At 32.0% G+C, this 27,310-nt stretch overlaps 2 protein-coding genes and 1 long non-coding RNA gene across 3 annotated transcripts; 1 reads left to right on the forward strand and 2 right to left on the reverse strand.

Moving 5' to 3' along the window:
* The first annotated feature begins 7,853 nt into the window (after positions 1-7,853).
* Positions 7,854-13,824, forward strand: LOC148234285 (uncharacterized). Its single transcript, XR_015809847.1, has 3 exons — positions 7,854-8,174; positions 8,255-8,750; positions 12,187-13,824. It is a non-coding gene; the product is annotated as an uncharacterized LOC148234285 (long non-coding RNA).
* LOC148234286 (cytochrome P450 6B5-like) lies at positions 9,248-11,155 on the reverse strand. Its single transcript, XM_088187267.1, has one exon. The coding sequence runs from the start codon at positions 10,770-10,772 to the stop codon at positions 9,384-9,386; it is 1,389 nt and encodes a 462-aa protein (XP_088043393.1). The 5' UTR covers positions 10,773-11,155; the 3' UTR covers positions 9,248-9,383.
* Positions 13,825-14,455: 631 nt separating the features above from the next.
* Positions 14,456-23,420, reverse strand: LOC148234287 (putative cytochrome P450 305a1). Its single transcript, XM_088187266.1, has 8 exons — positions 23,268-23,420; positions 19,069-19,323; positions 17,984-18,205; positions 16,687-16,874; positions 16,411-16,525; positions 15,723-15,900; positions 15,381-15,649; positions 14,456-15,043 (listed from the first exon to the last, which is right to left on the reverse strand). Exons 1-8 carry the CDS (start codon positions 23,347-23,349, stop codon positions 14,844-14,846), a joined length of 1,509 nt encoding a protein of 502 aa, XP_088043392.1. The 5' UTR covers positions 23,350-23,420; the 3' UTR covers positions 14,456-14,843.
* Positions 23,421-27,310: the final 3,890 nt, after the last annotated feature.

Here is a 27,310-nt window from a genome sequence, read left to right on the forward strand (position 1 = left end):
TTTAAATTTTGAGTTCATTAGTTATATTTCCCACCACTTTTTAATCTAGATTTTATATACAATATATAGCTTAGGTCTTTCTCTTTATGATACATGTAAAATTGACTGCGGATTTTTGCGGTTTTTAACACATTGCATACCTTAAAAATGCATTATTCTTAAAAATAGGACGGGGCTTAGTCGCGAAAGTTAGGACCTAAACCTTTTAAACCATTATAACTTTTTAAATAGGTAACGTGTTAACGTCAAATTTAAAATACAGTTTTGTAATGATTGTAATTTTTTAATAATATGGTTACCGTGGTAAAATCAGTAAACGTCAAATTGTGGATCGCGTACTAATAAAATAGAATAAACATTTGTTTAGAATCACCAAATATACACATATTTAAAAAAAGCGATACCGAGTATGATAAAATGCTAGTCAAATACTTTTTCTTAATAAAAAACAGAAAATTTGTACAATTTTTTTTTACGCTACGCGGCGAATTTCGCACGACCGTTCAACACGGAATTCCTCTTCCTCGGGCCTACAATTAAAGAAATACTTTAAATACTTTTTAAAATAAAATTGCATGAATTATTTCATGAAAAACAAAAAAAAAGTTAATTTTTTTCAAGTTAATTTTTTTAGTTTTTTTTTCTATAATGTATTTTTTAACACTTATAAAATCATATATTTGACTAAGAGCACTTATGGAATCAACTAAAGTGGAGAAATAATTTTGGCCGTCCAGATCGAGCAAATACCACACAGTGCAGCGATCGTGAAGAACGCCTACGCCCATATTGAAATTGAACCGAGATACTCGTTCTATCTCAGTTTGCGAAAAACCATATCATTATCTCTCTCACTCTCGTCACTTAACACGCGAGAGAGCGAAAGGGAAAGTATCTCGCCGCTCGCGCTCGAAAGAACAATCCGACTATTTATTTGATCTCGGAATTTTCGGAAGCGCTCGAAGCTGGCCTAGTCGACCTAAATTACCCCCCCCCCCTTTACCTCCCGTTCGCGGTAACCTCGGAGAACTTCCGAGAGATTTTAGAGCGGGGAGAACCGAGCTCGACCGAAGTAACCCCGAATTAACACATTATATTCTCCGTCCTTGGCCAACCATCGCCTACTTCCGGAGAGTGAAGTGCAGGCATAAGAAGGCACGATTCGATAAAAGCTAGTCCTCTACAAATGAGTATTCACCTAAACCAGTCAACTGATGTTGGTAATTGCAGTCAGCTGTTATTATTTATGCGAATTAAGGAAGGATAAATTTTAATTTGCAATTAAAATTGACCAAAAATGTTTACAATCACATTAAAATAAAGTTTCAAAATGCGTTTATTAAATGTTGACTTAGAGTCCAGGTACTTAAATTATATTTAATTTATACGTTACTCCCCTGCTCACGTTTTAGAGATTACAGGCTGATTTTATTATGGTTAATGTTAATGTTCCACTTCATGAAATATTTTTTTAAATATTTTTGTAATTTATTAACGTAAGACCTGCCTTACGAAATCACAGCCGAGTGGGAACATATTCCAGGGGCCTGCAAATTAAAGGATATCTTTATTTTTTTATTTATCGATATTGGATATTTTTTTATTTATCGAACATTTGACGTATTTCATTAATTATGATAAATAGCATTAATTAAATGCCCGCCTCTGGACCTTTTACAGCAGCCGATCCTTTTGCAAATTTGCATTTAATTAAATTTTTCTTGTATAAGTTTCAGTATGAAATATATCCGATTTAATTGAATTATTAAAGGGAGGTACAAGTTCAGTTTCTGAATTTAAAAACACAACCACTTTAAGGATAACTTCGGATTTTTTTTTTAATTAATTGAATATTTTATGTATTTCAGTATCAATTAAATGGCCACATCTGGACGCTATGTAGATCACATCTTTTCAATATAATTTTCGAAATTAACTTTTTCATACATTTCGGGCGGTATCTCGGCTATAACTTGACGGATGTTAGTTTTTAAGTGCTCCAACGTTTCGGGTTTGTCGGCATAAATATGACTCTTCGGCACTAGTTGACGTCACCAAAACGTAAAATAATGCGACTTAAGATCTTTTCACGCAAAACATCAAACGTTGCACCCAATGTATGACAAATTACGCCATCCTGTTGGAACCACGTGTCTTCCACATCAATATATTCGATTTCTAGCTAATCAAATTTTAATAACAATAAAAAACTTTTTTTTAAATATATGTAGTATTTTGTGCGTTAAAGTTAATAATCACACACATGGTTGAGCAATCTATTTCGTAAATGTGTTGTTGCAAACTAATATTTGACACTTTGAACACGCTTAATTATCGACAGTTGTCTGATTTACAGTGCTGCCAACATAGGAAACTTGAATTGCATCATTCTGTATTATAAAACAAACTGGTATCAGCTTTTTCAGTGTATATTTGGCTGCAAAGTCACATCCCTTCAGGTATTAATCAAATACCAATTAAGTAGCTAATAATTGAAATTGGGAAAGCTTACAATGGCCTAAATTAATTTTGAGAAGCTTTAGCTTTCCGACAACAGCGAAAACGGCTTTTTATTTCAAATTATATGGTTGCATTTTTCCCTTGTTTTCTTATTAATTATATTATTATGCTTTTTAAATAAATCTAACAAGTAATATATGTCACATATAATAAAAACTATTTAATTTTTTATAATTTAAGGGAGACGTGACACTGTAAGAAAAATTCTTCTGACGAAAAAATGGGCCTTTGTATGCAGTAGTAGACATTTTGAAATAAATATGAATAATTTGAAATAGAGTAGTGAATTTTAAAAAAATAAACAAAATTAATCGTTTTTATGATATAATACATACTGTCATAGAAACGTATTTTTAATACAAATAATTTAAAAAATAATAATATTAGTAACTTCATAATTTGTGTATTTTCTTTCATTTCAATAAAGAAGGTCTTAATTATTTTCAAGAAGTTTTTATTTATGTATTTTCAGTAAATTTGGCAAGGATTTGCAGACCCTACTAACGGTAAAATTGAATTTAAAATTTTCAATACGGTCCAGGGACAATTTTTAATGTCGATGCGGCTCTGTTGTAGAACGTAATCTCTCCTACCAGCGGATTGTGATCTTCTTTTGCTGCTGTTTGCGGATAGTAGGAGAAGCATTGTGTATAAGACGAATAAAGCAAATAAAAATAAAATTGAGACGTATTATATATTTAAAATAAAATAATAAATTTAATAATATCGGAATTATTATAAATTAAAATGATATACATATATTGTACATGATTAAATAATATAATAATTTATTCATCGCCTTCGATGATTTCATTGAGCCCATTCCATATGTACCTACAAGTTTTGTCACACAATTTTAAGATCATCGAATTTATATCCGATTTAATTAGTTTACGAATGTACAATAATAAGCGAAAGGAAACACAGGATATAATGATTTTGCAGTCATGTCTCATTTTGAAACAAACAAATAAAAAACTTTTCGCTATTACTTTTTAAATCCTCTAAAAGTATATTAAATTCACCTTCTTCCCATCTGTTCGACAATATTGGACGTATTCAATATCTTCTATTGTGTGGTGCTCGACGGCAACGATACCGACAAATAATTAAATATTGTGTGGATTCATTCTAGCAAGCACAGGTTTTCAACCGCGAGGGCTAATTCTTATTATAATACATGACATATAAATATAACTAATAACGAACCTGTCTCGCGGATAAAGATGACAAAAAAATATCACAGAGAGCAATAAATGAACCCTAATAAACATATACCTTTGTCTGTCAATTAAACTTTTACTTATAAAAAACTATAAAAATACAAATAAAAAGTTTTGGAAATATTTAATACATTTGAAGAATGTTCGTTGTCTCGCTTGTTTTCGATTTCAAGGATTTCGACTGTTTCACATCCGGTTATAAAAATAAACATATCGGTCTATTTCGCACAAAATAAAATATATATAATATCACAGTAACTGGTTGTCATCTCATACAATACGATTGTGTGAGTAAATCGTATGTGTGTTTTTGAATGAAATATGGATAGCGTGATGACCACTGATGTAGACCAAACTTGTACATAATCGCGTACGGTTTGATGATCATTACTCACATGGCAACTTTCCATAAAAACTTATCTTTCCTTAAACCGTGTGAGTGATGTTATGTGTGAGCAATATACGTATGAGTAATCGCCGTGTGAGCGATCGATTTTTGACGAATTTTTGTGTGAGAAGTTGTACTCGACGCCGAGCGTCCCCAGTGCAACGGCGCCGACCTGATTTTATTGCTTTTGACGTGAATTTTTGACTTCTGAGAAGTGAAAATTGTTTTTGCGCTATTGAGTTTACAAGTTGATCGCGCTTCAATTCTGCATTAACATATATTGCTTTAAGTGTTATATGCAATTATGTGCTATCTAATTTTGTGAGAGACGGTCTTTTGCACAAATTGGAATAATTGGCCCGTAGAATTTTAATTATATAATACACATATAAATATAGAATCAAAGCTATTGAAATAAAAATATATGAAATTAGGATTGCATTAAAATTAGGATAGCTTTTAAATAAAATATGATGACAATCAAAGAATATTTGTAAATGGTAATTTTGATTAGTTTGTGTTTGTATATCGTTTTACCCACAGTGAAAATAACTACCGCGTAAATGTCAACCCCCGCATTATTATTAGGTATAAATAAATTGAAATGCTACTTTTATCTCTCCCTAGAGCGAATTTAATCAATCCAAGGTTCATAGTTCTAGAACACTTCATAAAATTTAACAATGAAAAGCGGGGGTGATAGAGAAAATAAAATATTTATGAGCAAAGATTCAAAGAGTTGTGTTACACGAATCAATACAGATTTATTCTTCCTGAAAAAATTTAAACGTCTAGCTAACTTTTAACAATCTATATAAAGAAAACACCTTATGCTACGTAAATAATTAAATTGTGTAATTAAATATCCAAAAATGTGTTCAATTTAATTATTAAGTTTTTTTTAAATATCAACCTTTGTATAACTGTTTTTAGTAATTATTTATTATATATATGTAAACCTACTAATGAATTGTATTGTAAGTTTCAATAGATTATTTTACATTAATATTTTTTATATCTAATAATATTATTTACATAAGAAAGCATTCGCCTTTAGTTTTTAATGACGATAAAGCACAACAGCTTTATATTATATTTTAGTTAAAATATTAAAAATACTTTATTACGTACATACGTCAGGAATTTAAATTATATTATAATTATAAAATAACAATTAAAAGATCACATTTAAATTAAAAATACAGGGATGGCATTTCAAACTTGCCTAAAGGCGACAATGACTCTTAAAAGCATCGTAGGTATGTAACAAAGAGGCAAAAACATATATGTCAACAGCCAATGTTTGCCTGGAAACACAAAAAAATCGGTTGATTAGTTTTTGCTCTATCGCTAACGCAAAATTTTGTGACATACATACATATATCCCGACCGTTTCGTATTTTATCTAAAAATCTGTTTTTGTCCAGTTTTTACATTCGCAGCTAAATAAAGCGTGTATTTTTTTAATGACACATTTGAAAGGAAAAACGGCTCTTGATTTATTATAGCAAGTAACTTTTTAAATGGTTTGTGTAGCTGCTACATAACACCATAATATTCAATATCTTATTGCAAAAACATTTGGCCGATCCTACTGATATTTTGTAAATATTATTTACACCAAAGAAAATAATAGTTACTTAGTAAAACATACAAAAATATTCAAGAAGCTATTAATTAATAGACAATCATATTTTTTATTATTATTTGTAGCTCCGCTTGGTTCGGTAGAACTCCTGGGTCTGCCAAACTCTCGCCATGACTATTAAGTAGTTTTTTTGAAACTAATTGCCGTTGGTATTATTTTTCGAGGAGTTTGCGACAGATACTTTAAATCTTTCTGATTCATGGCAGGTACTTTGACTTAATTTGCAAATAAGTTTTCTCATGATGGTGTTCCATTTAAACAAAGAAGCTCCTCTTTCTAAAGCGTTTAAAACATGAGGTTTGTCTTAATAACGTGAAATTTGGATTTGTATGCGTGCAAATTTTGCTAAAAGCTTTTCAACCGTTTTTAGTCCTGCCGACTTAATTTCTCCATTGCAGTAACGAACAAACCCCTATCGAATTATAAATATGAAGCTGATTAGCATTTAAATAAATCGGTATTGTAATAAATGAGTGGGCGGATTTTTATATAAAAATAACTTTGTAATATACGCCCTGAATTCATTGAATTATCTCTTCTAAATTTCGATACTTATGATCTTGGATTATTTTTAGCTTGTGTATTGTCAATTTTTTCTGGATTATATTAATACACTTATTAATTTTCCAACAAACTTATATACCATAAACTCAAGTCACTGCCCTTAAAAAATAAGAAAAATAGTTCCGAAAAATATTAACCCTGGGGTAAAACATGCAACGATTATAGATAATTGTTATCGTTTCCACCTATGTTCTTCAAGCGGCCCGCATACAGCACAATTATATTCGGTTGAATTATTCTTACTGAAAATGACGATCTCATCCCATAAATTATAGCTATATTTAAGTTTATAACATTTACATTATTTTCATTTAAAAAAAAATCGCAATAATAAGCCAATCAAACTTCAACGTTTTCATAAAAAAATTGGGAATTTATGAATCGAATATAGAAAAATTTAGTGAGACCAAATTCCCTTTTATTTTTTTTAATATAATACTTAGTATGCGGCAGACAAAATTATTATCGGTTAAAAGCGGGACACAAGGTCAAAACATTTTTAGTAACGCATTATTTATTGAATTTCGTTAATGTACGCCCATCGGTACTCTATTTTATAGAGCAGTTATCTACTTTATAACCGCAACACAGTCAATCTATTTTTTAACTAGAGTAGTCGAATAACATCTGGTTATACTGTGTCACATTTTTATTGTAAGAAGATTTTGAATTTATCTCTATTTGTTTTTGCTTCTAAAGCTAACAAAGTCACAATATGAATCGCTCCGAGAGGCCTTTTCAAGCGACCGGTAAGGGATAAATTGCATCATGTGAAATATAATTAAATAATGCCTACATTCAGAGTAAGTAGCGCCCCCGCTTGGAATAATTGGCGTTTATTATACAACTTAGTATATATTCTCCAATTTTTTTTCTAGATATCGATACCGTTTTAAATATAATCAAGTGGCGCCCACATTCAAAATAAATGATGCCTCCATTTGGAGTAATTGGCGTCTCGGGCGACTACTCGAGGCAGCAATTCTCGTCTCTCGGGTCGACAAAATTCCTTTTCGATGAGAGGCAATTTATAAATATCGTGGCTGCAGTCCTGAAAACAATATTTTACATTTGTCTTTAGAAAATGCAGACTTATTTCTAAAATAACAAACAAGCAAAATGTAAATTATGCAAATATCCTTAATTCTCAAAACAATGTATTTTTTACCTATATTATATAATTTTTCAAAAAAATCTACCTCTCAAATAAAAATATAATGGTTCTTAACATATATTATATAATTTGTAATATGATACAACAAAATTAATAAATGAATAATGTTGTCCCTTTTTTATTATTCGTTGTAAATATTGATATGTTTTATTATTAATTGGAGGAGGGTGGTAAGAAGGTGTTTTAATCTAGATAGGGGAAAAAGATTTTATAAAGAAATAAAAAATAAAAACATGAAGAGAGGCTAAGTAAAAATAATCTTGTGATGACCTATTTATAGATTATTGAATTAGATTTATCTAGATTTTTTAAGTGGGGGTAATACCGAACAATATCATTCATGTTGCACATTTTACTACTTATGGCCAAAACTCTACTTGTTAGGTTAGGTTGCGCTGATTCAATTTATGATATGATACAAATATTATTAACTTATTAGTATCGTATAGTTAAGTTGAGTATCGTCATCTTTATATTAAGGCAACCATTCGTACTGGATTTACCAATATAGTACTGGTTATTTGGCCACCCTTCCTGGTAAGGGCAGACGCGCACTACTATGATCGCCGACGCACAGCCGTAGTACGCACAGCTCGCAGTCGAGTGCTGCTGGTTAAAAAACTTACAAACCACATTTGTTTCGTTGCCATCAAATAGGTTGGTTACTTCCTGTGTTTGTTATAATAGTCGTCGGTTTCCTTTCAAATGTGTCATTCTTTATGTGTTTGTTATAACAGTTACCGACGCAACCGCGGGGGCAGTCCTCCAGCACACTTCCATGAGAGACTGGCAACCGCTAACTTTCTTCTCCCGGAAATTGTCTCAGCTCAATGGAAATACAGTACATACAACCCCCGCTTCTAGACGAGGAGCGAATGCAGCTCCACTCCGCTCTCGGCCTGGAGAACCCGGGCCTTCTTACCCACCAAGACCTAGTTGCGTCAAAGAAAAACCTCCGAGCTTTCGAACGTTTCTGCAAAAGCTACTCCGACCGCGAAGACGGCCGCCCCTATCACCTGACGCAGCGGAGCACCAATAGGACCTCCCCTCTCGGAGCCCCAAAGACGTCCAGCACCATTCACGGACAGCCTTTCTGTCCTAATCCGAGATACTCGCACAAACAGCCCTCATTAGGGCCACCTGCACGCGCTTCCTGCAGTTGGAGCGCGCAATGCCGATAAAACAACCATCAATAAAGAGAAGACATAAATAAGAGAACTTCTTTTATTACAGGTAGCGTTAAAAAATTATTTCTCTTCCATAGAGAGCCGATAAATATTTTGCATAAATTGAATATTTAAGACCGAAAATTTCTCTTTGATATTGTATTTGGTAAGTGCCTACACCAACTTTTATAATTATTGGTAGCGTAATTTTCGTAATATGAAAATTGCGATTATTTGACACTTTTTTCGATTGCGTGCAAATATGGCGGCTGTACGTGTGTTTTTTCGCGCAAAAGTGCAGCACCTTCAGTGTTAAATTAGTATTTGAAATCCATAAGAAATGATAACATATTTTTTTTATTTTGAACTATATTATTATTAAAAATGAATACAAGATACGTTTAAAGAGATACAAATTTAGATGTATAGAAAATAATAAAAGTAAATGTATATTAACAGTTTCCATTTAATGCTCATTAAACTTCATCGACATATTCTATTCTCCTCTTAAAGTTCATCCATATGTCCTCGCTACTAGCTTGAATGATCGGCTTGGGGGCAACCATAATGCTCGTCATGGTCTTATCGCAATGTTCCAACTTAAAATCCTTTATAATAGTTATGACTCCAACTTTGAGCAACATCTTAGAGAGACATTCACCTGAAAGTTTGAAAAATAAGTAAAACAAATTTATCACACCTAATACCATTGAACAGTACCTATGCATTTGCGGGATCCTTGGCCAAACGGCAGATAACTCATGCTGTGTCTGTGGGCTGTGTTAGTCTCGTTGAACCTTTCCGGCCAAAAGTTCTCGGGATTTGGATAGAAGCCTTGATCGCTGTGCAAACCCATCACGGGTATCAGTACTTCAGTGCCTTTTTCGACCGTGAAATTGTTTTCCGGAAATCGGTAATTTGAATTGCATACCCTCTTCAAAACTCCAACGGCAGGATATTTCCTCATCGTTTCCCTAACAATCATATCCAAGTATTTCATTTTTGATACTGACGTAGAAGTAATTTTACTGTTGTGCTGCGCCATAGTTAGAACATATTCTTCGTACAACTTTGTTTGTATTTCTTCATTCATACCGATCTCGTACATCATTAGAGAAAGCAGAGAAGAACTAGACTCATAACCAGCAGCAAAGAATCCAATCATATGCGCACATAAAAACGCAGTGTCAAATCTCAATTTATCAGACGTTGTGTTGGAGTCCTTAGCGTACCCTTTCATACCGATAAGTACATCGATAAAGTCATATCTGGCATCTCCCGTCTCTTGTCTTGTATAAAACAAATTCATTAAATATTTCTTCAGTCGTTTTTCAATCTTGGGCATCATTGTTTCAACATTTGACGAATTGAAAAAGTTCGGAAATACCTGCTTCTTCAAAATTTCGACCAATTTTGCTCCATCTTTGTCGAAAATGCCTTCTATCAAGCTGAACGGAACCTCCTCGTCAATATCTATATTCCTTTCGATGCCAAAAATGTAACTAGTGAGAGCTTCAATGATAAACAAATCCACCAGCTTCATAATTTCTAAATTGGCCATATCTCCGACTTTAAATTTCATATACTTGGTAAAATACATACTTGTTTTTACAATCAGTCGTAGGGCTCTGTCCATCTTAGGTATGGAGAATGCGTTCGATAACATCACTTTAGAGTTGCACCACAAATCACCTCTCATATGGAACACCGTGTACTTTAAAGACACTGAATCTTCTGCAAAGCATTTCGAACGATTCTCAAAACTATCGTTTTCAGATACGACCAGCCGAATCTTGTTGGGACTTCGTAGCAACAGCTCGGGCTTGAACCCTCGATACAATCCGACGACTGAATCCAGTGGAAATGCATCATATATTTCCTTGTATAGCTCAGATTCGGTGATAGATCCAAGGTATACTCTGAGATAGTGGCCGAAAAAAGGTATTACACTTGGCCCTTTGACATTTCTTCTTTTCCAATAAGTGTACGTCATGTAAATGAAATACACGGCAATGCAGATAGGTATAAAGACGCAGATTACTGATACTGCAGTCCATATGATTGTTTCGGAATTTGACTCGATCACCATTATGCTGCTCGTAATTTGGATTATCTACTTTGCGATGCCAAGCACTCGACTAATAGATCTAATCCAGTTGACCGTCAAAGGTCTACTGAGTTTTCGATTTCGTTATAGACTATTCGATATCACCAATAATATGAATAACCAATCCATATTTAGACCAAAACAATGAAATTGCCCTCTTCACAATTTTTTTCGCATTAGTCACATATTCTAGTCAATATATAGAATAGTACATGCTGAGGATGTACTACCTTGTTTTGCTTATTTGGTTTCATATTGATAATGATTAATACAGATAAATGACACCAAGTTTTTCTTTTTGAAATATGAGATGCAGAATATCGATGATTAATGTAATTTACTTTTGATGCTAATAAAAAAAAAGTGAATACTATTCTTACTTCATAATTTAAAATCCCTTGCCTGGCGGAATTCTGTTACGGTTTAGACGGAGGTATTTTAAGCAAAAATGAAGCACTTTGAAGTTCCTAAGAAGCGGTGCCGACAATCCGTCAATGCTCGGCGACTTTCAGCTGCAAGCTTTTAGAGTGCCCTAGAAAGTCGTGATTGCGTTCCTTATTTTTGCCCATTGTAGTCAAGAGGTCAGCGCCTGGGAACGCTCCTCTTGTACAAACCTCTGCACCGACTTTGTATATTTCTATAAATCTTCTTTATACATACTATAAATATTATTCTATACCAATTAATAAACATTACTTATACTACTGACACCAATTTACATGGAAAACTCAAACTTTCTTGATTAATTCAAAACAAATCAAAACTATAATAAATATCACAAGCTTTAAAAATTTGAAGCGTATGTTGTCGCTTCGATATAAAGTTTTCGGTAGTGCTGGTCGATAATTGCTTAGTTCGTGAGCATAGCTCAGTGGGACTTCATATTCGCGTCTGCTGTGTCTTTTGACTGATGTTGTATATGAGTAGCTACAGTACTCCCCGTCTTAGCAATTTATAGTTGCAAAATTAAACTAAGAGGAGAAATTAGGACTCATTTAAGCTGATATGGTGGGTCGGCGCATATGGAGCTGGTTGATAATTTTGTGGACGTTTGTACAGCGAACTATACAAAGCGGCCCTTGCGAATCTCTCAGATTATGGAAAAGTAGGGGTTCGGGGTCCGTTTGTCACTTGTGCATGACAATTCCCTCCGATGGTGCCTGTCTCTTGACTGATGATGTATATCTGTCGCTACAAATTAAAAATGCTGGTATATGATCTGATGGTATTTAAATCCACCAACATGTTTTTAGCATCGACATGTGTCATATGGTTAGTTTCCGCAGATCGTCTTCCTTTCTCTTCTTCCATCATAAATAATTTTAACTAGGAACTATTCCTTTAAAAACTTACAATCATCACGGGTAACACTAATATAATATTATAAATGTTTCAGGAAACTGCTGAAGAAATTGACAATACAGATAGATAATTATCACCTATTTATCTGACAAGCACAACTCGATTGAAGTATATGCAATAAATTCAAACAGGATTATGAAGTCCAATCTGATCCTTGCCAGGTAGTCGTATGTGGCGAATTATGTGGTCGAATGCGTTTATGTGGCGAATGAAACAATTATCCGCACATTCCGATGGCGACAGCTCTCTATCGATTTTGGACTGACATATTTTCTAGTGGCGATTTATCATCGCCAACGTCACGAAACCCGTCATCGGTGCCGATTTCCTTCGGCACTTCCACTTGATTGTCGATTTGAAACTCGTTTGCCTCATCGACGGCACGACTACTTTTGAAACACAAGGAATTCAGTATACCATTATATAATGAAAAGTTTTCCGAAATCATGCAGCCAGCAAAGATGTCATCGCTACAAAGACGGTCGAAGCACACAACCACGCATCACATTAGAACCACCCCAGGACCTCCCGTTTCAAATCGCCCTCGACGACTAGCGCCAGATAAACAAATGACAAGTTTCAATAACTGTTAAACGACGGGATCATCCGACCTTCAGTAAGTCCCTATTCGTCACCTTTGCACCTCGTCAAGAAGATTCCTGGACAGTGGCGTGGCGTATATGTGGTGATTATCGCCCACTCAATGCGCAAACGATACACGACTCGTATCTGATCCCGCACATCAAGGATTTCGCTCACGCATTGGCGAATAAAAATGTTTTTAGCACCATCGATTTAGTGCAGGCCTTTCACCAAATACCTGTCGCTCCGAAGGACATCAAAATACTGCCATCTAAACGCCGTTCAGGTTGTACAAATTCCCATTTATGTCCTTTGGATTGCGTAATGCCGCCCAAACTTACCAGTTTTTTGGACTCGGCGCTACATGGCCTCGACTTCTGTTTCATGTATATTGATGATATACTTGTCGCTTCCGAAGACCAGCACCAGCACGAAGAGCACCTAAAACAACTCTTGACCCGACTGCATGAATATAGAATACTGATCAACTCCGCTAAATTGATCTTTGGAAAAGAGAAGGTCGACTTTTTGGGCTACCGCGTGTCATAGGCGGGCATCATGCTACTTCCTGAAAATGTTTCAGCCATCACCAATTATCCTCGCCCCGACAAAATGAAGAAGCTATGACGATTTTTGGGCATGATAAACAGGTTTATCGCACGCACCTTAACACATCAACAGCTTCTCACCGATCCACTACGGGGCACAAAGAACGACCATCGCCGCAAGAAGAATTACCTCCTAACACTCACTGCAGACAGCCACAAGAACCCTGGGGATCATCCACGGGCATCATCACCTGCGTCAGCTTCACCACCACTCGGAGGAAATGTCTCGCCGATAATCATCCCTCACACTTATGCAAATATTGTAATAAACGGTCTTACTAGATTCACATTGAGTCTCATTGGCCACGAAGTCAATCACCCCTATCATGTGTGTCAATTTATGAGACAAACAAAACAAATAGCCAGGGGTAAAAGTGTGATATAGAAAGAGAAAAATGTTGGTTTTGATTTGGAAGGATTAAAAAGACGTCACATTTTTGTTGAGTTCTACCCCTCCTAGAAGACCACCTGCTGCAACTCATCCATTATTAGGAAATCGGTGTTTAAAAAAATAAAAATATTTTTTACGTTATTATATGATTAAATACTATAAATTATTAAGATAAAAAAAATATTATTTTTTTACCCATAAATGAAAAAAAAAGTCGCCTGCCAAGGGGTTTTAATCGTTTAATATTTATAAGAGTTTTAATTTATCAGTAGTGTTGTATTGTTGAATGATATACTGAAGAGTATTACTGTGACTAGTTTCTTATTATAAATAATGTTAGCATTGTAGTCGTAGAACTCGAGTAATGTAGTGGTAACAAAGTCTTCTTACAATGTATATGATGTTAGTTTCAACGCTTAATGATTATTGATACAATTTAATTCATAGAATTTGCTCTCGCCATAAAAACAGACATGATATTTAATAATTATATTATGCTTGTCTTAATAAATTATATATTTAAAAAAACAACTACAGTTTTATTTATAAAACCTTAACATTGACTTTGACATATGAATATCACAATTTCCTAAAAATGCTTTTCATCTAAGTGACAGCTATGTACGTGAAAGAGTTATTTCTTAGTAGTATATTTGATTGATAGTAAATAAAATATTTAGGATAATAAAGATTTAAGTAAAAAAAAAAAAAAAAAAATAATAAAGATTTAAGTAAACGTGATTTATTTATTTTATTTTTTAAATCATAAAGATCTGACAAAAACGTTTGAATTGTGTTTTATAATGTATACATAATATTAGTAACATGGTATATACTGAAAAATTGTTTTGTTATAATGCCGATTAATTGCTCTTTAATGCACACATTTATATATGCTCATTAAATAGAGATTTGTTGATAGTAATAATAATATAAAAGTTTTGATCAGGATAAATATTATGTTATATACAATATTTTGTCATTATTTGTATTATAATACTTCAAATTAATTTTTGTTGAGATTCATTATGTTGAATCTTTGCGTCCTTCTTTATAATAAACATATTAATCTTACTTTAAAGCAATTACATAATAATACATTAAAACTATTTATTTAGTAACAACGTTATTGTAATGTCTCGGTAATATTGTGGCATTGTATCTTGGTGGACTGATAGTTATTCCGGCATTCAATTCTATTTCTGGCATTATACCATCGCACGGAACCAACGTGAAGCGCTGCATGACTCCAGTGAAAAACAGGAACACAGCTCCTTTTGCCAAAGTCTCACCTAAACATCTCCTACGTCCTGTAAATAACATTATATTAATTTTAGACATACTATATAAATGTTTACTAGACACAAATCTTCACTTATAACAAAAGTCATAAAAAGCATACATTTTCACCGTAATATATAATATTGATATGATAAATGTTAATTGTCTGCGTATCAATAATATTAGATATGACAATGATACTATAATAGCCAATACAATAGATTATCTGTTTAACTTAATGAATGCAGCTGGAGAAGAATAGCGTTAAATTAAAACTATACAATATCGATATGAAGAATAAAAATATTTAACTAAAATTTTGCTAGTTTATCCTTATCTAATAATCTAATATAATAAATGTATTACCAAGTCCAAATGGCATAATCCTATCGACTAATTTTTCATTCAGTTTTCCGTCCTGTGGTTGAATAAATCGTTCAGGTCTAAACTTTTCCGGATCGCCCCATATTGCCTTGTCCATGTGTACGGAATAAAGACTGATTAGCACAACTGAGTTTTTGGGTATCATGTGACCATCTAGTGTAGTATCGCACAAAGTCCTTCTCGGTCCAGTCAAAGTCACAATATTTATAAATCTCATGGTTTCATGTAGGACAGACATTGTGTACGGTAATCTGTATTTATTACAAAAACGATTTAATACATGGATTTGTGTACAATTAAATGGATAATGTTGCTTTATATTACATGTTTTTGTCTTCTAGACATGGAGCTTTGTTCATCAAAACCTCGTCAAGCTCTTGTTGGACTTTCTTTTGCACCTCTGGATGGGTCATCATGAACAGGAACAGGAAATCTAAAGTGTTGGCTGTGGTTTGCGATCCAGCGATGAACAAATCAACGCATATCATTACCAATTGATCATCTGTAATCATTATTTTAACATACAATAGTAATATTGAGTTAAGTTATTATATTTAAGTAGTGTATTCAAGATATTAAAAAATGTACAAAAGAGAACAGAGGATATGATTTCTTCGAGAGAATCGGATTATGTATATATGCTCTTTAAGGCAAGCTGCAGTAGAACTTGATTTAGAAATATTTTAGTGTCAAGGGTAACAAACTCGAGTAAAAAGTGTAATGGAATTTATTGATAATGCATAGGTCTAAAACATGAAAGATTATTAATATATTAAACTAATTAGATGTAAAGTATTGTGAGAGATACACAGCATCTTGATAGGTTCAAAAGAAGTCTTTGGGAAAATATGTTGGGACGCTATTAGTAACAAAGTCTCCGAGAGGGAAACAAGATTAATCAACATGAACGGAGACATTCCTCTATCGACATTTGTCAGAGACTAATTCTAGGAACACTCTTCCAGAACATTTTTCATTGCTCAGTGTACATCTTATTAATATAATAGATCACCTGTGAATGTCGTATCCGGCTCTGTCTTCAAACGTTCGTTCATTTCGCACAAATAAGTGTGGATAAGATCTTCGTCCTCGATTGAGACTGTTTTACGATGTTCGTTTATAGTGTCCTGTAAAAAATATATATAAAATACTTTATTTTAAATAATTAGGTGTACAATTACAACATATTTCGCAAGCAATTCATAATACAATGTTCCATTCATTTCGCTGCAAATACATAAATGTAATTTTTTCAGCATAAATACACATGTCTCTTTTATTAGCTTACCAAGAAGAAATCACGGAATTGGCCATTCAAACGTTGTATCAAATTATATCCTGACCATTCCGGTCTTATGTATCTGATGGCCGGGAACTGATTCAACAAACCGCCGAAGACGTCAAAAGCCTTGGTACGCTCTCGGAGCAAATTGAGCAACAACGAAAGACGGGAATCCTCTTTGTCGATCCTCTTTCCTGTATATTTGCAAAAAATATTTTTATACTGTAAGTACAGAAATAGTACATGTAAGTGCATACACTTTGACGAAAATATAATTTAGCTAAAAATTTAATTCACATACTAGTTGTCAAATATTTGTTTGGACTATACGGGGCAACGTGCTTTATCTCACATTTTATAATCGATTTGTGTTTTATTTTTTGTCGTGCTCTTTCGTATAATAAGGTACCTATCATATACCATTGTCCTACTATTAGAATCTGTAACAAAATTCCTTTAACCGTTTTAACTCTATAGACCGGTAAACCGGCCTGAAGATGCATATGTGTCTGAAACCTGAACGGCTGATTTATCGGCTTCAATATCTACATTTGAGAGGATTCTTTTGACTCATCAAATGATGTGATTTTATATCACGCAAGAAGACTGTGTAAGACCGTGTCATAATCGTCATTTTTCATTGAGTTTGGATCTAAAATGACGTGTTCCATTCTAAGATTAAATTCTAGCAATAAATTTATTTTTATCGTTTTAATATATTATATTATTTTTATATGCGACAAATATTTTTATTGTTTCTCTAAATTGATTTTTTGAGTTGCAAAATGTGTATATAATAATCTGAAACTAAATCATTTAAAACTAAAAATTTATTTTTTATTGAAATTGTTTTTTTAGTCAAATGTGTTTTCTTTGTCGAAAATTATTGAAGAGCAGTGGCGTAGCTAGGGTATGTGCCGCCCAGGGCGATCCTTAAAATTGCCGCCGCCCCCCCCCCCCATATATTTTTTGCAGGGTCATAAAATTAGCATTTCTTAAAATAATAAATTGGTTATTATTAAGCTCTTGTTATTCGTGGATATTTATATGTTTTAGTGCATTCAGGGTTAAGAACCACACTAGACGATCCCATCGCGAATATGCCGCCCCCAAGCAAGTGCCGCTCGGGGCGGTCCGCCCCCCCATTGCTACGCCACTGTATCCATGAACATTAGATATGTTTATTATACAAAATACTATCCATTTTTATTTCCCACAAAATTGCGCCAACGTGTATACGGATATTGTTAAAAGAACGGAAGTATCAGATAAGCACAACTTATTGAATATGAATATATCTTACCAGCTATGAACATCCACAGTACGTTGATAACGTGAGGCGCTATTTTAAAACCAATATCGACAATAGTTTCGTTTTTAAGCTCTTCGAATGTTTTCAAAAGCTGATGCAGTTCTTCAACAATATACTCTTCCATTATTGGCTTTCCGAAACCGACGTTACGTAAATGCTTCATGGTGAACTGTCTGTGTTCTTGCCATAACGGACCATCAACACCAGTTATACCTAAAATTTACAAAAAAACGGACTTGTACTATGTATATTATAATGTGTCTAACACAGAATTTGGGTGATCAGAAAATCTTGTGTGTAAAATCAGATCTAAATTAATGTTTTTTTATTAATTTCACTGCAAAAAATACTATAGAAGTATTATTACTATTAATTAGCAACAACGAAAATGTTATCAATGTGACAAGAGATTTGGTTATGTAACATAAAATATATCAACTATTGCTACAAGGTTGAATTTTGATAAGATTTAATTCATTAATGAATTATATAACTTTTTTCTGCATCACGTTGCTAAAATTAGCAGATAATTTTTATATAAAAATGATAATATTGATAATTATGAAAATATCTTAATAGGTCATCACTCGATAATTTGGCGTTCTTATTGGTTTTTGTATTAATCTTACAATTAAAAATATATTTAAAGATGTCTATCATTATTTTATATTATATATCCACATCATACTTGTATTGGAGAACGTACGCTAAAATAAAAAGTTTTTACTAAACAATTAAACGAGGTATTTTTTACTCATTAAAATACTGTCTCTAATTTGATGGATTGGTCTGCTACTAATAGTTGCAATTTGTTCAGCTGAAGCATTTTCAAGTTATTTAACCAACAAACATCAATATTTGAAAAAAACTTGCATACAACAAAAATATGACTAATTCTATTCTAGCCATGACCTTTAATCATAGTTGAAATACTGCTTCTTAAACTTTTGTTACAAAAAAAATATTAAAATAAATTATATGACATCATATATGACAGTTATTTTTATGGGCTCACATTTCAGATGATTAGAAATACAAACATATAGGAATTGTTTCTTAGAAAATATTGTAATTACCTTTACGCATTCCCATACATCTAAGTCGCATGAAGAAGGAATCAGGACGTCCTTCATAATGTTCGCTGGTCAACACTTTCCTGACCAGATCATCCGTGAACACTATACAAGTGTTCTGGTTTCCAAGCTTCAATCCCAGGACATTGGTGTTGTACTCCTTGGCCAAATGCGCAGCTGCCAAGTGTTGCCCTTTAAATTTTTTAGAAAGATTTTTGAACTCCGGCGTGCAACCAACGATCGGAAGCCATTTTGGTCCTGAAATTATGTACAAAAAACACTTTATTGCAATGTTTTATAAACGGATAGCGAAACTCCAGATTAGATTTGGAATAAAACCGCCACGTCTGCATCCGAAAGATAAATAGATTAATTATATAATGCAACAAAACACATACGGGATACATTTCAAACAAGGACTGGAACCACACACTAGAGATAAAATGCCGATTCGAGAAAACCAGGACAAATTTACACGTTATTTACGGATAGAACAAAATGAGAAACGTAATGTATTATCTGTTTTTTATACGGAGTGGATGCTAATATATGATTAAAAAACGTCTAGAAGCTTTCGATACGTGGATTTACATACGCATGCTCCGCACAGTTAACAATATACGTTATGCTGATGATCCATGGATAGTGTAAATAAATAATGTATAAATTACGGCCTACGAATAAACATCAATAACATAACATTTATGGTAATTAGCTAGCTTAGTAGGCTTAAAATTAGACAATGATAGAATTGAAACAGTGAAGCATTTCATAAACCCGTGAATTGTATTTTAACAATAGTAATATAAGCGATGAAGAAATTAAATTTGTAGAAGCTAATTTTTAAAATTTAAAGGTGGTCTAATCAAATTCGTAAAATGCTATTATACATATGCGAGACCTGAACTTTAAAATTAATACAATCAATATACTGGAAGCGTTTGATGTGTGGTTTTATATTTGATATGACGTGTTTGTACGATAGAGTACCTCGGACACATGATCTGTGTTTCGTGTAACAAAGGACCCAGAGGGATACTTGGAATTAATTAACAAAGCAGTCGACAAGGTACTTCATTCAAGGCAAGACACAAGTAAAAAGAGGACCAATAATAAAAAGAACCATCATGGCTAAGGATCATAGGACAGTGATTTGTAAAGAACCCTTCCTCCTTTCTTATGATGGTATTAAGAAATATAAATTTAGTTATAATGTTTGTCAACGTACGATAAAGGATAAAGCACTATATGAATAATAATACTTTGATAACTGTTTTATAAATAACAGTTCTGGATTCTTCATAATATTCATGAGTTTATCAATGTCAATTTCACTTTAAATTCACACCATTTAACATGTTCGTAACGATGTATTTTAGCAACAGTTTCTCATTTTGCACAGAAGAAAAGGAGCACTAAATGCTCGTACTATTTTTAATATTTACTGCAAGAATAACATGTCACACTGATCCTAGCGGAAATGGCAGTGTAAACCGAATAAAAAATCACTTTCATTTTCACTAGCATCTTTACTTTTCGAATATACCTCGTAGCTCTAAAGCTCTAGAGTCTAGACTAATATATTCATGACAAGTTATTGTACTTTAGAAGTCATATCAGGTGTTGAGACTATTATTTATTCCCAAACTTGAAGAAATGGCTCGGCGGTAAGAGATTTGGGTTGAATGAGGAGGTCATCGCTAAAACAGAGGCCTATTTTGAGGGCTTCCAAAACTCGTATTATTTGGAGCGCATCGACAAATTGGAGAATCGTTGAAAGAAATGTGTAGAGCTAAAAGGAGATTATACTGAGAAATAAAACTAGTTTTGATGAAAAAAACTATGTTTTTTTTTGCCTAGGCCGACTAATTATCAACCGCCCCTTGTTGATGATTAATTTAATTATTATATGTGAAATAAATAATTTATATTTTATCATCCGTAAAGCTGCAGGGCAAAAATCACTGTCGCAATAAAATAAATAAAATAATGAATGAATTATAAATTATATAAATAATCACGTACGCCAAATGGTCACGTGACATTAATGTCACTTTTTCGTCACGGCTTTTACGTAACAACTCTTGAAAATCATCAATACTCAAAGTTTATGACTAGCGAGTAGTGATGTGGATACGAAAATGTTCCTATATATAATATATTAAATGCAGTTCACGATAAAATTTAATAATTTTCAGATTATTGGCGTTAGGCGGACCATTGACCGTAATCACAAAGTTATCAATAAATTATAACCAGTTTATTTATAGACTCAGACGGTCGCCACTCGTATATTTGCACATGCTTTTAAAAACATATTGAGAATCAATGTAAATGATATGCACATGTTTTTGCAGATACAGGTAAAATATATCACACTAAAATAATGTAAAATTTATAGTCGGAATTGTTTACATAATATGCTAAATTTTTGTTATAATAAAAAAATATACTTTTCGACTATCGGTGTATCAAAGGTCAGAATTGTACCAAATTGGGTCAGTAGAAAAAAAATTGCAAATCACAACTAGGTTACGTTATCTAATTAACTATTTACTAGTAAATAAACTGATTGCAATAAAAATAAAAAATCGGAACTCTCATATGTCATATATAAATATATTATATAAATACGAAATGATATTACGTCATATTTGTTATAGCATGTATTGACAAAAATTTTTTTTGCGAATTTTAGTATAAGATTTACACGTGACTTACACGAGGCTGTATAAGTCTCAATATGATATTGTGACGACAACATTAATAACAATAAAATCACAATTAAAGCAGCCAATAAAATACAGGTTAATGCAATTTGAGTTTCATGTGTTGGCAGAACTGTAAATCAGACAGCTGTCAATAATCACGCTTGTTCAAAGTGCAACAACACACTAAACTTGCAATTTAAAATATGTTTTATTGAAATTTATTTAATATTTATGTTTTGTAAATTTTCAATGATCTACAGCAGTGTAAACACAAACAACATATACTAAGTATGTAGTGAGACACGAGACTGAAATCAAAGTCTGTAAATCGGTGACATTTATTTTATTAATTATAAACTAGTATTACAGCTTTAAATTCATAAATGTCACTATGCGTGACTTAGATCGGTTTAATTTTAAATATTAAGTACGATATTCATCATTGAGATTAGGAAAATCTAGGAAAAACGTTTCTGTTATGACTGATTGGAATCATAAATAATCACTAATTCTGATCTCTCAGAAATAATACAAAATTAAAAAACACTAGGGGTGTATATGTATATGTTTTAGATATTAATCACCATCTAATACCACTGGTTATATAAATAATTCCGAATCGTATAATAAATTGTGTGACTTGAGAATGACGTACGACCTTGCGTGACTTACAATTTATATTTTGTCTGTGAGTATTGAAAAGCCTAAGTCGATATTAGATTTGAAACGAGTTTCTAAGTCATCGAACGAAAAAATAGCCAAACATACAAGAAATATATTATTAAAAAAAATATTTGATGGGATATTCAATAATGAACTAATTTATTTACAAATTCATCACGAAGTGAATTATTGGCATACATTTTATTTAAAATATTATTTTACAATTATCATGATATCACTATCTGTTATATGACTTATTTTAGTGCTAAATTATATATATAGAGTGGTGAAAGATTAAATAAAAAATAATTAATTTTAAAAGCTTTACTAACTGTTTGATATACAAAATGTACTTTTAGATCCAAGCTTTAAATATAATATTATCTACATTAATTTATAAGTGACTACCATTACTGTAATATAAATTAAGTTAATTGAAAGCCTTTATCAACATTTTTTCATTATTTAAAATATCGATGATAGACAGAGGTAGAATATTTTCTTATGAAATGAGCTTTTATTTTTTGTGGCAATGGATTTCATTCAATATTCCAACAAAGTGGGTTTTATGTTGTGTATATCAACGCACACTTGAGGTTCTTTTTTTTCTGTAGAATTACCGGTTCATAACATACTTTATTTTAAACTGCTGATATGTATACTTTAAAAATTGCATTGATCTGAAATTCATATATCGTAAAAAAGTAATTTACTTGTATTTTTTTATGTTGCATGAAAGTTCACACATTATCAGCATTTAAAATATATTTTAATGGGTCAATCTGTATGCATGCTATGTTCAAACTTATTCTACTTTGCACCACATACCTGGCGGATATTTCTTCGGCTTGATGGATATATTGATGAGGTATAGGATGATCACGGTGATGATGAAGAAAACGAACGCCATGGCAGCTGCTCTGTTGAGTCTGAGCTGCTGTGAGTAGACCACGCACTGCCAATGATACAGACAATATGACCAGTCGCTGGGAGGGTTCGGCCGACTTGTCGCCAATTTTGTTTATCTAATATCTGTAAATCGTACTATAGTGAGTGGGGTGGGCAACCATTACAAAATAATTTATATAAATGTCAATTAAACAATACTGAAAATATTAAATGAACTAAAGGAGACATGTAAATCTTTTCAACAATAATATAATCTTTAGACCAATAACTATACATATGTTTATGATTTTTCTAATGCTGTTTTTGTATTAGTTTGTTGTGATAACTTATGAAGTGCTTTTGTATGTATTCATTTTAAATCCTGCAAAATTTTTAAAGCTGTGTTTTATTAAAAATCATTTGACCGTCATTTTATGTATGATTACGTCTTCTATATGATTTAAAATGGTTGATTTTAATATTAGTTGTGTCATCCGCCGATAATTTAAAAATATCACTGATAGCTCGATGAAATAATTAAATGTTAAATAAAATTTTTAGAAAAAGAGTTTAGCTAAAATGCAGTAAAAAAATAAATCCGATATAAAAATAATCAACTTAGATATACAAATGTTTATGTTTTATGAAATGAAATGGACTTAATATATATATTTATATAAATATTATTGGAGGTGTCACATTTTTACTAAAAATAGGAAAAATTATGAAATTTAATTACAAACGTACGAGTCAAGCACAATCCAACAAAATTTATGTGCATACAGCCAATATAAAAGATAGAGCTTTTTATTTATTTTCTTTGATTCAAATTTTTTTTTTGTTTAATGTATTTTGTTTTAAACAAAATATATTAAATGTTTTTTTTTTTAAATAAATAATATTTCGAATTCGCAGGATTTTATGAATTTTCAATTCTGACTACCGGGTTTGAAAAAATCAATAGTTATGGATAATATTCTTGCTCATCCTTCAGACCTTGAGGACGATTAAATTATGTCTATATCAATACCCATTAAGAAAATGTTGCTTTCATATGGTGTATACCTATTTCGCTGTTGATGATGATCGCTGCATGATAGTGATTGTTCAGCAAGCTTCGCAGCTCTGGATACTAAAGTCTGGAATCCGATGAGTAGAGAATAGTCACAAACAGTCACTCGCAGACTTCGGTAGACACTCGAAGGGACTGTCATAGACGCACAAATACTGAGAGGGACTTCACCATACAAGCACCGTAGCAGAGAAAGATCAACTTCTACTGTACACCCGTTGCCACGCCACATACAATGACATCATCCCTGCGCCAGCTTCTCCACCACCGCTCGGAAATTATTATCTGTCGCAACATATGTAAATATAATCAAATACAACTCTAACTAGATTCTACCTGTATCTTACTGGCTTCAAAGGCACACCCCTTAGAACAAAAATTGATTTCCCTAGCTTAGTCAAAGCTTTGTATGAAGCAGAAAAAGAATTCGCCTAACCATAATATGTTTTGAACTATATTAATGAATGGATAAGTTTAAACAAATTAACAATTAATGAAAAAAAAAACTATTTAATATTTAAAGATGATTTCAATATTTCAATTATTGTATAATAAATAATTCTCTAATTACAAAAAGTGATAATATGATATTCTTAGGTCTACTTTTGGATAAAAGTTTAAATTTTTGTAACCATATTGCTTGTTATAATATGTTATTTAATTAAAATCTTGCGTTCATTTTGGGACACCTTTTATAATAAAAAAAAGTATTACCAATGTCAAAAAAATTATAGAGGTTTGAAAATATTTTATCATATAAAATTAGATTAAACGTTTATTATTCATATATTCATAGTCATCTAACATATAACATATGTCTTGGTTTTGGGGGTTTACAAGTAAATTTAAAATAAAATCACTTCAGGTGATTCAAAATAGTGCTATAAAAATGTATTAAATTTATCTTTCAATGCTCACACAAAAGACATATACTATATGAAAACTAAAATTTTGACTTTAAATATTCTTCCAAAATATGAATTAATGATGGCAAGCAAAAAAATGTTACGAAGGAAAATCGATTATAAATACTAAATTTTAATTTAGGAAAGAACTACATAATTATGAAATTAGATCTGCCGATGATTTACACATCCCTCAACCATTTTCTGTGAAGTGGCACCAATTTGGAAACTGCAGCGTATCGGTATACTTTGGAGAATTTAACAGAGGTCGATAACAATTTTACACGTAAGATATATTATTAAAAATGCAATTAAAGATTTTAAGAATTAATAAAATATTTTTATTATATAGTGATACAGATTACATACATATAATATATATAAATTTACATACATAGAAAATACATATATTTTAAAATACAATTCATTATATTTAAAAAATAAAATCACGGTTAAGTTTGAAGTATGGGAGTAAGCTTTAGTTATTAATAAAAAAATAATCCAAACAAACTATAATTACATAATGTCAAATAAACCTCCTTTAGGCAGTTTTCTTTGGTTTCGTTTAAACAATACTACAGTATGGTTGTCGTAGTTCCAGCGTCCGTGTGTTTTGGATAAAAAGTGAAAGCTGTGACGCTCACTGATTTAGATATTGCCAATTCACATATTATATGTATGAAGAGCTTCTGATTATATTTTATAGATTGTTCTTTGAACTGTGTCAACATTTTTTCAACTACATACATACATTCCTAGTATTTAAAAGACTGCTATAACTGAGGAAATTACCACATTAGATTAATAAATTTTATTTTATAATAATTTATATTAATTATTTGTGTTTTTGAAGGATGTGCTTATTTTATTTTATACACATACATATTTCGTTAAACTGTTGCCTATCTCTTATGTACACTAACGCGAAAATCGTTTCGCGAATTATTGTTCCTATCGCCACGTCAAGGTCGCTTGACGAAAAAAACGATAATTAAATTCCAACAACGTTCTCTCTCTCGACAAAACGTGTGTTCGCCGACACGTATGTATGTATATACATATCTTATTCCTTTGCAAAAGGCCTCAAAGGCGTTGACCTTAGTATTTGAGCTGTGCAATATATGCAGGATCCTTTACGTCAGCCCATAAAATCCAAAACGAACATTTGATAAATCGTATCGTAATAGTTGAAACATCAACAGATTGCAAATGTAGCTGCTCTAGCTTAACCTACATATCTCCTTGGAGTGCTTGAATATTTTATTTTACCTACTAAACTCCTTATAAGTTTGTATGTTCATACGTTGAAGACTATCCTCAAATTCATTCAATGAGTTTTTTTATTACGTACTGAGTACTCTATCATAAGGCATATTGCCTGTGTTCGTTCCCTTTACGAATATACCTAAATCAAACTTGGCTATTCCTATCTAAATATGTTCTTATTTTTCTTGCTTAATATTTTTCCATCTATTATGAACTCAAGGATCATATATTTAGTCCCTCAAATTATGTTGTCAAAGATAATTTATTTAAAAAAAAAATAGTTTGCGTTTGGTGAAAAAAACTAATAATTTTTTTACATTTTTACGATAAAAAAAGCAGTCGATACAATATAAAACAAACATGATACAATTCAACCGTCCAGTTCTGTCTATATCTGATGCTATTATTTTTATAGCGACAATACACAAATATTGGCATATTTTTACTTAAATTATTTAGAATGTTCGCAACGAACTACATATTCCTAATTAAAAATATATCCTAATCTACCAATTACAGACCGTTGCTTTAATTGTGCATTTTTAATTTATGACCAATAACAAAAATAATCGATTTTATAATTCAAACTAATTAGGAGTAATAAATTTAAAACTTATCAGTAGTAGTAAATATCGGATTTGAATAAAGCATTGAAATAGTTAACAGGAAAAGTATAATTGGTAGTTGCGCAACGTTTCTTTGAATTAAGATTTTTTTACGTTTGGAATAACCCACATGTG

The sequence above is a fragment of the Plectrocnemia conspersa genome, unplaced genomic scaffold (genome assembly GCF_051122295.1).
Source record: "Plectrocnemia conspersa isolate PC_06_02 unplaced genomic scaffold, ASM5112229v1 ptg000006l, whole genome shotgun sequence".
NCBI lineage: Eukaryota > Metazoa > Arthropoda > Insecta > Trichoptera > Polycentropodidae > Plectrocnemia > Plectrocnemia conspersa.